We start from the raw sequence: 13,817 nt of genomic DNA, 5'->3' as shown, positions 1-13,817 counted from the left end.
GATTTATTAATCCTAGAGTGTGTCATTTCAATTGGTTGCATCATAATTGAAAGCTGACAGCATTGAGTGAAGATGGATACATTTACGAACGAACCAATTCATAATATACAGGATGATTATATGTGAGTTGAAAGGAGAAATGATATGACTTTGCATTAAATGTAGACTAGAGCTACAGTGATACATAATTGCATGAGACTATTATCTACTGAGAAGCTAGAGCAGGCTGGGCAGTCAGTCCAGCAGCACCAACAGGTGGACAGGTATGCAAGGTATAACATTCCTGGGTTTTACCAATAACGCAGCGCTTGCCGTCAAAGATGGTACCTTCACCACAACTGGGCTGCTTGGTAGAGACACAAAGCCCATTGCTGGGAGTAAGACCGTCAGGGCACTCGGGCGGGTCAGTAGACACGCACTTGCCGCCCTTGCGAGTCGTTCCTTCAGGGCACGCAGGCGGCTTAATCGATACACAGATATCGCCTCTAAGTTCAGTACCCGTAGGGCATTTCGGTTTGGTATCGGAGTCGCAGGTCTCAGTCTCGGAATTATATGTCATTCCTGGGGTACATCCTGGACTCTTGTTTGAAGTACACTTGCTTCCATTCCAGGTTGTGCCTGACACACAGTTAGGAGGGGACTTGGACACGCAGCTGGTGCCATCGAAGACGAGACCTTTGCGGCATTTGGGGTCGGCTTCGTCAACGCAAGCAATTCCGTTGAAAGTACTACCATCCTTGCATCCAGGACGCTCCTTGGATACACAGTTGGTGCCGTCAAAGTACATGCCCTTTGCACAACCCGGACCATCTTTTTTGGAAACACAAGTGGACCCATTAAAGAAGTACCCAGGGTTACAATCAGGACGCACGTTCGAAACACAGTTTTTGCCGTTGAAAGAGCTTCCAGTTGGGCAATCTGGTGTCACTGGGGATGTGCAGTCGTTGCCGTTGCGGTCGGTGCCATCCTCACAGTAAGGGAGATCCGGATACTTGCAGTATCGACCTACAAGTATTGAGGGATCGGGACATTCGGGGCGCTTCTCCGAAGTACAGTAATCTCCGATCAGGATCTGGCCTGCCTCGCATGTTGGATCATGGCTCGAGATACATTTCTTGCCACTGAGGGATGAGCCTGGAGGACAAGTCGCGCGCTTTTCCATAACGCATTTTTCGCCGTCAAAGACAGCACCACCCTGGCAAGTGGGATCCTCAGAGATAAGACATTTCCCATTATTGTATGTCCCAGATCGGCATTCAGGGACAGACTGAACGATGCAGACCTTGCCGTTGAACCTTCCTCCGGTAGGGCATTCGGGCTCCTTCAACGGAGTAATCCAGCACCGCCCCTTATCAAAGTGGGATCCTGGAGGGCAGTCGCCCTCATTCTCAGCTTTCATGTAACACCTGTCTCCATTGAACTGGAAGTTCTTGTGGCAACAAGCAGACTTTCCAGTGGTATCATCTGTAGAGAAAAAGGTGCCAACCTCGCAAGTGGCCTTACTTTCAGAAGAACACACTCTTCCCCTCAAGTTAAAGCCGGGTGGGCAGGACGGTTTGTCTTCACAGACCTTGCCGTTGAAGAAGCCGGGCTCACAAGAAGGGGGCTTCTCAGATACACAAGCAGAGCTATCAAAGTAGGAGCCAATAGGGCACTCTGGCTTGGTCTTGTGAGTACAAACATTGTTCTCCATGACGTACCCAGGAGGGCAAGACGGAGGGACTTTGCCGATGCAGTTGCCATCGGAAAGCTTTGTGTTGGGAGGGCAAGATGGGGGCTTGGAACCAACACAGCTCCCGTCCTGAAGTATGAGAGGGGAGGGACACTGTGGTGGGACACTAGAAGTGCAAAGCCGATTCTTGAGAGTAAATCCAGGAGGGCATCCCGGCCCAGTGAGGGAAATGCAAACACCGCCGTCATACCTGAAGCCTTGACTACACCCAGGCCCTGCCTCAGACTCACAGGCGTCGCCATTAAACCAGCTTCCAGTGGGGCAGCTAGGCGGAAGGCCAATGCAGTTTCGGCCATTGTAGAAAAGACCTTCGGGACAACTCGGTGGTTTCATACTGATGCAGTTGTTGCCATCAAGGTAGGTACCCTCAGGGCACACTGAAGATTGAGGGAACACGCAGCCGGTGCCGTCGTTGACAGTTCCAATGGGACAGCAGCGATGATTGCCAGCAGAATCTCGGGCAGGGACAATCTCACTCAGATCAATGGACCTGTGTGTGCGAGTGGACGGGGTGTTGAGCCCCGAGCCTGTACCATTCTTGCTAAACACAGAAGGCAGGCCAGGCTGTTGAAGGAGGATATGGGCATCGAATGGAAGATCCTTTCCCACACTGCTTGATGTGAGAGTTGACAGCGTGAGGAGTGTCTTCCAATGCTGATGCATGGTTGGGAGCAAATAAGAAGTGTAGTAAATGGGGTTAATGGATTGAAGAGGTGGGTGACTATCTGAGCTGCGTATGAGATATCTACTTGGAGGTATATATCTGTATCTTCTTGTTTATCATGAGTCGCACCTCAACATTGTACATGAGTCTTTTATCTTGACCAAACCAATTTTCCCTCGTCATTACAATGTCTTAACTCAGCCGCCACGTCACTGTTGATTGACATGACTGTGATGCTGTCAATTGGAGTCCTTGGACCTTAATGGTCTGACCTAGTAAATCGTTCATCGAGATCTTCGGCCTCTTCACCGAAAGTTAGTACCCAATTGCTGTAGGGAAGCGGCCGCTGTCAACTCATTAGCTTCTTTGACCTAGCCGTCTTTCTGAACTTTGTACTTCCTGATATGATATGTCAGTTTTGCTTCTATAGCAGAGGTTCTTGGATCACTACAAACACAATCAATTGGATGATATCGCTCAATTGAGTCTCACAGTGGAAGACGCTAGATAGAAAAAGGGAGATTAAAAATTTGACAGTCTCACCTTGCTGACCATGGCGCTTGTATCAGCCAGCCACATTGTGAGTCTTTTACCTGATGATGCATCTGCTGAATGCGCCCTAGGGAGGATTCGCATTCGCTATGACATACTTGCAGGCCTCAATTGTGTACCTCGACGATCACCAACCGATCTAATAGCACTTTCAGCTTTCACCTTGCGATGATTGATGTCCGATCAGACGGTTTCTACCCAATAGATGACTGGGTATGTCGATCAGTCTGAGACAAACCAAACTAAAACTGGAAGGCACCGGTTATCCCGTCCCGTCCCGTTCACTGGCCACTCTCCTTGGATGATAAATCGCATTAGCTCAATATTTTATCGTCTCAGCTACGCCACATTGGTCTCCCAAACTTCTAATCAGTAGAGATTGATAGTAGCTTCAACTGATCAACGAAAGCTGTAGTTTATTATCGCCAATAACCTTACAGAACATGACTAAACAAAAACTTGCCATGAGGTTGTTTTCTAAACACCTGCTATAAAACAGGTTTAAAATTGCTGATTGGAAACTCTATGCCAAGCGCTATGGAGTTCATTCGTCATTGTCTCTGAATCTCAGCAAGCCACGTACATTCTTACTTCAGGTTTTTGTATTACTTCCAACGTCAAAGCGGTAAGACATGATGATGAAATGTATCAGAAAGGAATGCAATTGGGTCTCATCTGAGAATATTGAAACCAAGCATGGAAATTTAGCTGCAACTTGATATGATATCGCAATGTTAACACTGCAATAGTAGAGAAATAGTTATTTACTAACATTTCAAAAGTATAAAGGATGGACATTGAAGCGTCGAAATCCAAACTTCTATGCATATTCTACTATCACCTTCAGCTCCAATCACTACACAACATTCAGTATAACCTTTTGCTCTAGTCCAAGTAACACCCACGCTTACAATGGTTTACTACGCTTATGCCAAATACGTAAGTTACATTCACAAGTCTATTTTCTACACTTAAAGTTTTCTCAACGTCCGAACCCAACGTGTAGATATCTGCGGATAAACGATACTACCGGTACATTCTTGCTGCGCCTGATGCTGGAACCATTGACGAGTGGTGGCGTGAGGCATCCTCCAACGCCAATAATAGCCTCGTGCGTCTAGCACCCGATTTCTACACATGGAGTGGCGGTGCGAACGTTTGGGACCTTGCCCCTAAAATCGCGGACAAGATTATTATCTCGCTTGTGAGCAACCAGGACTCGCTCGACACCTCAAACCTTGATACTTTCCACCAACCTGAGCGAGCTGATGTTGTCAGCGGCAATTCGTATGTTTCCTAGTCCTGCGCTGCGATAGAAGATTTACTCATACGATGAATTCTTAGCTTCTACATCCGCTCCAAGTCCAACCCAGAGCTATACTGGCTCGCCAAGAATGACCAGATCTGGGCCACTAATCAAGGACGCACTCGGTTCATCTTCCGCATTGATGGAGATCATGGCAACAATAACAAGAATGTTATCATTGCAAGTGACGAGATTTCTATCGTGCCAGTCGGTGGTGAGAGTAAGCAGAAGTATGTTGCTGTAAGTGACGACAGTGAGCTTGTTCTCAGTGGTCACAGCTGCCGCATGTACTACGGTGACCTGAAGAGGAACTTTCTCGCTCAAGGAGAAACTGGAAGCTCGGGCAGTGCCTTGATTGCCAAGGTTGAAGGCCATGGCGAGGAGTGGGAGCTTATCCAGTAGGTCAAGGGCTAGGACTGAATGGACTCAGAGGGGCACAACGAGAGGACTTGAGTTTGTATTTATGTGGATTAAATTTGGAATCAATAAATGCTGAACTTGTGCGAACTATCTAGACTAATGTATTATACGATATTGGTGAAGCCTTATTTGTCTCTAACCTTGGCGCGATGGCTTAAATGCTCTAGGAATGTTAAGGCTATGGCTTATGTTCGGTCAGGGCAAAATAAGGCTTCGTGCAAACATTTGAGCCATGATGCTCCAAAACTGTAATTCGTTGAGAAAACCTTGTATCTGACCCAAGGTTACTGGAGGTATCGATGATGTTGAACTGGCCAATCTTGTCAAAGAAGGCTACAGTCGCTCTCAGTTTGTGCGATTCCATCCTGCAAACACCTCTCTGAACAATCGTCACATCCTTTGATCCGCTGTCAATTCATCACCACCAAAGCCGAGCATGAATGCCGTTCTGGGCATTTTTCTTTCGCGGCTGCCACCAGCGACTGCGCCACAGTTGACAGCACTCCTCAACCTCTACTGGGGTCTGCTAGTGGCACATCTAGTGATAAGATGACCTGCAATGCGTGCTTTATAAAGCAACACTTTTAATTGAAGGAACGCAGGGAATAATCAGTAGACACTCAGTCGGAGTTTAGTAGACCCAAGAGGCTTGACTGTTAGACAACATGTCGTCTCATGCCCGACCGTTTAAAAGATGGCCTCGCCAATGAAGTGCTGGACATTCTCGACAAAGCCGCGTCGTCCTTCAACGGTTTCGAGGTCGAGCATCTTGCCAATAAAAACCACGAGGGGCTCATTGGGTGTCTTGTTGGTGTGCAGTTGGGTCATGTAGGGACCGGTAATCTGGAATTCGAGGAAGCACACGTGGTGGCCGGCGGCGTGGATGAGAACGGCACTATGGAAGTTAGCGACTGCGAATCACAAGGCTGGAGTGAACAGGGGTACCTGTCGCTAAGTGTCTGACCAGTAGCTTGAGCCACGATGGCCTCGCAGGTCATCTGCGAAAGTGATTTATCCGAGATTGTTAGCTGGTTATCGTGAACTAAAACTTGCTTCTTGGCTATAAGACTTGAGATGTAGGCTATCTCTATTCTGTACTGCAGACCCTAGTGTGATAGGTAAAGGTTCCTAAGGGATAAACTAGTCTGTATTAGTTTATATTTAGTAGAGTTATAAAGTAGTTACCTAAGCTATACTGTCTAATTTAAACTCTTTACTAATATATATACAGCCTATACTACTAGGCGTAAAGGGAGTAATAAAAAATGTAACAATAAATATAATAATATTATAAGTCAATATAATAGCGCCCTAGATCTAAAAGAAAACGCTAAAAACATCGATAAGCCAGGAGCCGCCATGGCTCCCATTGTGAACTAGATAGCTGGTTTGCAACAGTGGAGTCTACAGTGGCATGTCAATTCTACTTTACCAAACTTAAATCTCCACCTGCGGCTCGTCTTGTGTAGAGTATTATTGACACCCAGTTATGCAGCATTGATAAAGTGACCAACGCGTCTTCCGAGACGCCTTCTATTCGTTTCATATGGTACCACAAAGCTAGGGTCGAACTCGTCATGGACAATGCCGGTACCATATGAGAAGAGAGAAGCCGCCCTTCCTTCTTGAGCAATAAAGGGAGGGGGACCATCGCCGTAAAGGTATTCTTGAACCTCTTTGTCAAGGCATACATAGCGGCCTTTATGGTACTGATTGAGCTTCATTGAGATGCTGACCTTGATTCTTTGACTGGCAGGTCGGTTTCTCCAGCTTAATTTGTCCCGGATATTGGCCAACATGTCAGCATGGTTTCCATGACCCTCGGCAAGGGAGAGAAAGCTGAGATTGACTGATTTGAGAGTTGGCGGGAGCTTGCCAAGGAAGGAGATGAGATCATCCTGGGCGACTTGCATCCCGGAAAGTCCAAAGTGCTTCGGGTGTCTGCGTGACAAATCCTCGATGGGAAAGAGATCAAAAAGCGATATGGAGTCCTGGATGGGGCAAGACCAAGAGTTCAATCCATAGTCACTTTTCAAGACAACTTCCTCCAGACCAATTGCTTTGGCCAAGAGGCAGGAAATCCTGCCGTTCCGGTAGATATTCCAATCTTCAGCGTCAAAGTCGGCGCGACATCCCGTTGTTAACGAGAGCACGATACGTCTAAAGTCAGGTCGTGCGACAATCTTGCAAAGACTATCATACTCTGCGTTTGGCTTGTCGAAAAGAGTGTAGTCAATCCCGGTGGGCAGAGTGTGATTGTCCACAACTAGCTCTGAGATTTGGAGGCTGTCTGCGTAATCTACCAGGACGTTTGTCACTGTGCAGAATCCGCGCCACTGTTTCCTTTCGTCGTCATTTCCCCATCCTTCTGGGCAATTTTCAGGACTACCGTATCCAAGAGCCTCGTCAGATGGCCAAGTCCGAATAACTGGATACACAAACCCGAATGGCAAGGCTCGGATCATGGGTGTTTGAAAAAGCGGCATGAAAAGAAAACCGTGCGCCGCCGGTGTGACGGTGACGTTTGTGAGTTGCGGGAACCGCTGGACAGCGTGCCGAAAAGCTTGTTCATCTGAGTCACGTCTTTGTTAAAGACTTTATTGTGGAAATAACTATAATAGTTTGTTAAACATGAATCTGTGCAGATGGATAAGCGTCTAGTAAAGACCGCCCGCAGAATTAAAAAAACCTAGGTAGTAGTTAAAGCATCAAAATAAAAAACAGAAAACGCAATTTAGTTTACAAGGTCTATAATAAAAGGCTTGGATTCACTTGGTTAATAGGACGACAAGGCAAAACCCTGCTCTCTTAACTTGATAAACCTATAGTAGGGCTAATGCAATACCCTTGCCGCTATAACACCTTTCAGTAAATTACCAATTTAATATTAGGATCCTATATACAGAGAATTCTCTTGACTTGCGCATATCCCATAGAATCCGTGGCTAATTATCTATTCTGCTCCAAGATCGCCTCGCTGCCATAGTACGCCACTCTCTTTCATCGCGCTGGCCTCCCGCAGTAGGGTTAAACGGAAGCAAAGTTTCCATAACAACATCGTTCCCATCCTGTTGCGTTTCTTTGCGCTGTGTGATCTCAATAAATTGTCCAAGTCGCTTTCTCCAGCCAGGCAAAGCTCCGTCTGCAATATGTCAGTTATTAATCCAGACTTGAGAAATAATCCCAACTTACCAATCATGAGACAGGCGAACTTAAGTACTACAGGAATCCAAACACATACTGCTACTAACTGTCCAAATCCCCATTTCGATAAAGCAGCGTTACTCTCGTTGCCCGATTCTCCCCCGCTAAGTAGTTGCATAAATGCTGCAAACTCTTGTACCCCTATGACCCCCATGACGATGGCGAGGGCTTCCATGGAAATCCAGATAGCTTCCGTAAAAATCAGGAAGTATCTCTGGGTGCAAAGCGACTTCAAACGCGAGGGCACCCTATCCATCAAAGCGTGGACCTTGTGGGATAACCAGTCACCCCTCTCAAAGAGATGCATCCTTATCGTTGCAAGGAGCCAGTCCAATATCAGGAATGCCATTATTATATGCATAGGTGACTGTATCCTGGAATGAATATGGAAGAAGCTCTTCGCATCTCGGTCTAGGTGATCTGAATCCCCACCGTCATTAGAACCAGAGCCTCTCTCGGTGGGTTTATTGAACGTCTGACAAAATGTTCTGGGCCCGGTATGATTACCACAGTTTTCCAAAGAGGAAGACTCGGTAAAATGCTTCAATAGTGAACCTTCGTCAACGGCTTGAGGACGAGTGATGAGAACAGCAAGAACCCAGTTCATAAATACAAGAGCAAGCGTATACCACCATCGATTATGGGTCTTTTGGAGGATGAGCTGGACAAACAGCAGGGGATACATTCCTGCTGAAATCATGCCCCTCAAAGTGAGGTTGTTTGCCAACCAGGAGAGTAACGAACTGATGTTACCAAGTCCCGTTCCACTTGAATTTGTAAAGGTGATGATAGCCGCTACCGATATAGTGCCAAGGAATACCGCTTGAGCTTCCTGGAGGTCGACAAGAGTTGAAGCAATCGCAACACCAAAGGTACTCCTTGAAACAACTTTCTGCCATTCCAAGGCTGTCTCAACAGCTCTAGCAGGTCCTTGGAATGGAAGAAGTGAGATTAGTGCAAAGTTCCTTATCCATGTCTTGCTAATCTTGTAGCATAGGGCAAAGAATAGGACTATCACAAACTGGATTAGATATGCCACGATTATCTATACCCAATTAGCAGCGTCTTTTATTCCAGGTGTTGTATAACTCACACCAGGCCCTGCAATATCATAGTCAATCCCGGGATCAGCTTTGTCGCAGTACTCAGTACTCATGATCCTGCCCAGTTTCTTGATATTCCTTGGGCCGATCCTCTGACATTGAAAGGCCCAAAGTCCCGGCGGACATCCACCAAACTTGGAGTCTGAACATGACTGCAGTGCGCATTTTACATATTTCAATAGAGCGCGCCGTTTCCAGAACTCGTATAAACGGCCAGTGCCAAACTCTTTATCCACTGATGCGAGTGTGTCGTTGCTGATAGTATCTGGCCCGTTGGTCGTCATCACGGCCACGGTCGCAAGTGTAAGGCAATTCCATAACGTCTCTGGATTCGAAAACATATGGTCTGCGCTCTCGCACGCTTTTGTACAATTTCTAACATTGTCGACAATGCACCCGCTCTCAATCAGTCTAGCAGGAACTGTAGGATTGTCGATGACGGCATGTAGGCGAGTAAGCCATGATACCTCCCAGGCTCTAAAGTCCGGAGGAATCGTGAACTGTTTGAATGGGGTCTCTGTAAAGCTGAGATTTGAGAGGTATCGGAAACTTCGTTCTACCATTTTGACGAAAGCGCAGGTCTGTTTTAGGTTTAGTTCCTGGTGATGAGGAGTCTTTGTAGGATTAGAAAAGAATGCTGATTGTGATTCTTCCTGCTGCCTAGAGAGCCTTAGTCTATTTACTAACACGTTATCTTCATGCACACTGCCGTCTGCCAAGATGTTAATCTGCAGGTCAGCATTGGCCTACTACCAGCACCAGCACCGATCCGGTCATCACAGCCTGACAGTTAGCCCCCAAAAGAAAAAGGACGCATAACTCAGTCGTTGCGAATATGACCGGCATTCTCTATAACATTCAATCAAGCAGGGTTTTTTTTCGTTTCCCGCTATCTAAATCTTAATCGGTATCAGTTCAAATATTTTACTAAGGTAGTCGGCTATCCACTTTCGACCAGCGGCAGCAATTACAGAGCCTTCTGGAAACACGTCATAGAATTAGCACAACTTACCCTTGCACTGGAGGCTATAGGATCTACATCTGGGCCGGCCGATCTTGACTAGAATGGTCTGTCGTTGTGAGATTCGCTTTTCAGCTCTACACCGTGGGCTTCTGGTATTGAACATCATCACAACTGACAGACGGCAAGTGACAACCGGCGCATAGCTGCATTTATCCGCCCCCTATTATCTGTCTCATTACCCCGCTATGTCGGACGCTTCATCAAGAAGGCGCTTGACAAATTCCAAGGTTCAGGCTGCATATTACAGGGATAACTGTAAGTCTTAGTCCCCCATTGCGTAATCGCGGCCTATGATCTCTCTGTTAATCTCGGTCAAGAATATGCAGCCGCTTCCCTTTTCGCTTACTCCGATGTAACTTTATAACTAATAGTCACATTTTAATAAGGCATAATATAGCTAATCTACTAACTAGATAAGAGAAAAGAGAAAACATAAAGAGCCTATTAACCCTATATAAGTTATTACTATAATATAGCCTAATCTTAGCAGTATTACTTATTATATTATATAAGTATTCTCTAGTATAGTAGGTATATTTTTAGTATTTTACTTTTTATCTTATTTAATATATATCTTTTACTAAGGTATACTTTTAGTCTTCTAGTAAGGCTAGTATACTATTTTAAGTAATTATTTAAACTAGCTAGAAAGCCCTCTAGTAATTATATATATATAAGAATATTATAAGACTAGGCGACTTTATATAATAAAAGTTAAACTTTATAGAGAGGTAAAATAATTATTAAATAATTAAATAAGTAAGTCTACTTATTTATAAATATATTATAGTCTTTTAAGTATTTTAAAGGTCTTTAAATTTTAAGTAAATAGCTTGTTTTTATAGCTTAAAATATTAAAGGAATATAATTGTAAGAGGTCCAATGGCTCAGTTAGGTAGATCCGTTAATGCAGGTAATGTAGGTCCTCTATTGTTGTAAGACTAAAGCTTACCGCTTATTCTTCTGTGTGTAGAATTTGCAGGTAAGCCCCCTTGATAGGGGCTTGTGACTATCCCGAGGTTCTCCCGAAGGTTGTGCGTTCGAACCCCATTACATATAAATTAAATTATCTCTTAAAAACTAAACTTACTATATCTATTAGCTTTATTTTTTTTATTTTTCTTATTTTTTTTATCTTTTATATATTTCTCTTATAATTATAATTATCCCCTTTTTTCCCTATATTATATATAGTCATTAAAAAAGCAACTAGGCAGATAGCTTAAATAGTTAATATTAACCCTACCTTAACCCTAAGATTCTTAAAGGTAGTAGTAGCTTAGAGGGCAATATTAATCCTAAAAACCTAGGATATCTCTTATCAGGTAGTCAGACCAGTTCTGCGCTGCAAGGACTGGTTCCTTACAGTGTTAACTGGCTTATTGACCGCTTTAACAACTACGACCTAATTATCCCTGCGCCTCCAGAGTAAAATATTGTATTTAAAGACTGAGTTCTGTGTTTAAAAACTCAGTTTTTGCCTATAGAATTCATCTTCCTACTTACCTAGTATAATACTACCTACTGAAATAGTACAATTTTATTCTTTTAACTAATACTTTTTCATATAATTTCTCTCATTAATAGAGTTTCTTACATTTATCTGTCAATTTATATAAAGCTTATTTCATCTTTAAAACCACTATGGGTTTAAATTACAATATATATATAGAGTATGCCGTATTCTAGTACAGCTTTCTACTTCATACCTAACTCACTTTCAGAGATAGTATAACTACATCATAGACTCCTCAATACTTCGTTGCTATTAGTATCTACTAGTATATTTATAATTTCTTTTTTTTAAACATATTATCATAACCGAAATATCATGCTTCCCTAACGGTATTACGCACAAGGCAGTATTCTAGTTACCTCTACCGAGATGACGGTATACTGGCTTAGTAATCAAAATATACTATCAAAGCGAGGTGGGGTCATCGGGGACTGCGCACTTTTCCACCATTCCATTCATTCCCTTCATTATCTGCTACCCAGCCAACGTACCGTATTACATCTTAATTCACCCGTTTATCACAACTACCTACGCAACAGACATACGATGCTAGGGGGCAAATCCATTGTTGATCGCATCAGGGATACGTTTAAACATGCAGAATCTGACTATCCTTTGTACGCATCAATCTGCAAAAACGACATACCGACTTTGCAAGAAGCGCTTGGGTTTCCCGAGGCTTCACTTTTGTTGTCATTTGGGGATGGCTGTTGGGGAACTCCACTCCACGTAGCAGTCTATCTAGACAATATCGAGGCAGTTAATCTGTTATTACAAGCTGGTGTAGATGTCGCTGCTGAGTCGTCTACACAAGAGGATGGCTTATCACCGCTAGCACTAGCTGCGAGTGTGGGCAATCAACGTCTACTTTGGCGATTGTGGCAACATCTCCACTCCCAGACGGACGCCAACAAGACAAATGTTGATTCGTGTCTTTTCCAAGCCTCAATCAACAGTCAGATCACTGTTCTACGAGCTTTATTGACTTGGAAAGAGTGGACAACAGAAGCCAAGGATGGAGCCTTATTTTGGGCCGCACGCAGCTGGAAGGCATATTCTGCACAACTTCTCACTTCAGAGCTGTCCTTTTCCCAGGATATCTTAGACCGGGCTCTAAGTTATGCAGCAGATTACAAGCCTTTATTAGGAGACAACTTCAAACTAGACTACAGTGGTGATGATTTTCTTCAGCAACAGCTATTGATTGCTCACTTGGTCGATAATGGAGCCAACCCAAACACTGCTATTAATGGATAATTACTAATCATTACTGTCGCTTGCAGTAGTAATCTGGTAGGTGCTTTAAAAGTGTTGCTCGATAAGGGAGCCAACCCAGACGCTACTGATCACAGAGGGAAGACAGCACTGCACTTCCTTGATTCACCAACTTCTTTATAACAATACGGACCTACAGTGCGTTTAAATGATACAGCTATTCGTATCCTTCTCAGTCACAATCCCTCTATTTTCCAGGCCGATAATGAGTCTGGGGCTACCCCCCTTCACGCTGCCGCTTTTGGCTCCAACCTCGACACGCTACAGCTATACTTGTCATCTCCTCCATTCGAACAGAGAGGTCAAGCTCTGACTACTAAAAACAACTATAACGAAACGCTACTAAATTACGCAGCTGCAGGAGCCAAGTGTGATATTATAGAGTTTCTTCTCAGTCAGGGGCTTAATGTCAATAGTGTTAACGCAAACGGCTGGACACCTCTGCATTGCGCCCTGACTCCAACGCGGCAGGGCTCACAGCTGAATGGACTTAGCAAGTCAATTTCTGAAGCTCTAAGAGTAGCACAGCTACTTCTCTTCCACGGTGCCGACCCTTATATTGTTACGGCTGAGGGATGGACGCCACTGCATTGCCTTTCCCTATTTAGTAGCAGAAAGACAAATGATACCGAACTGATTCAGTTAGTGGATAACCTAATCTATCGTGGTATTAATATACATACCCAAGCAACATTCATATTCTGGAATGAATTAGGCGATATAGAACCTAAGGATTTTTACTGGGGCCACGAAGTCCAAATGAGTATCCAAAACCCTGAGACCTCGGGGGCGATAGTACGATCTGGTTACACTTCACTACATTTCGCCGCTGCTCGTGGTAGCATAAGCCTGGTCAAGGTTTTACTAAGCCGTGGAGCTGATCCACTTGCCAAAGATGCGAGAGGAAATACAGCAATCAAGATAGCAGTTAATTCATTATTGATGGATGATTACCCGAGAAGACGTCAGGATATAGTACAGCTTCTAACGAAAGCGGCTCAGTTGTCTCCATCTTAGGGTA

At 44.5% G+C, this 13,817-nt stretch overlaps 4 protein-coding genes across 4 annotated transcripts; 2 read left to right on the top strand and 2 right to left on the bottom strand.

The window, feature by feature from the left end:
* Positions 1-205: 205 nt before the first annotated feature.
* Positions 206-2,395, bottom strand: FGSG_00005 (uncharacterized protein; the record flags this gene model as incomplete). The annotated part of the gene is made up of 1 exon (XM_011317282.1): positions 206-2,395. One exon carries the CDS (start codon positions 2,393-2,395, stop codon positions 206-208), a length of 2,190 nt encoding a protein of 729 aa, XP_011315584.1.
* Positions 2,396-3,860: 1,465 nt separating this feature from the next.
* On the top strand, positions 3,861-4,656 carry FGSG_00004 (uncharacterized protein; the record flags this gene model as incomplete). The annotated part of the gene is made up of 3 exons (XM_011317281.1): positions 3,861-3,887; positions 3,955-4,235; positions 4,293-4,656. The coding sequence occupies 3 exons, from the start codon at positions 3,861-3,863 to the stop codon at positions 4,654-4,656; spliced, it is 672 nt and encodes a 223-aa protein (XP_011315583.1).
* Positions 4,657-6,161: 1,505 nt separating this feature from the next.
* FGSG_00003 (uncharacterized protein) lies at positions 6,162-9,544 on the bottom strand (the record flags this gene model as incomplete). The annotated part of the gene is made up of 4 exons (XM_011317280.1): positions 6,162-7,246; positions 7,664-7,816; positions 7,867-8,923; positions 8,972-9,544. The coding sequence occupies 4 exons, from the start codon at positions 9,542-9,544 to the stop codon at positions 6,162-6,164; spliced, it is 2,868 nt and encodes a 955-aa protein (XP_011315582.1).
* A 2,346-nt stretch (positions 9,545-11,890) lies between these two features.
* On the top strand, positions 11,891-13,813 carry FGSG_11644 (uncharacterized protein; the record flags this gene model as incomplete). Its single annotated transcript, XM_011317279.1, has 2 exons — positions 11,891-12,695; positions 12,936-13,813. The coding sequence occupies 2 exons, from the start codon at positions 11,891-11,893 to the stop codon at positions 13,811-13,813; spliced, it is 1,683 nt and encodes a 560-aa protein (XP_011315581.1).
* Between the last annotated feature and the right edge of the window lie 4 nt (positions 13,814-13,817).

This window comes from Fusarium graminearum, chromosome 1 (genome assembly GCF_000240135.3).
Source record: "Fusarium graminearum PH-1 chromosome 1, whole genome shotgun sequence".
NCBI classification, from domain to species: Eukaryota; Fungi; Ascomycota; class Sordariomycetes; order Hypocreales; family Nectriaceae; genus Fusarium; species Fusarium graminearum.
The sequence above is the reverse complement of the archived record's forward strand: the minus strand, read 5'-3'. Positions and strand labels throughout refer to the sequence as shown.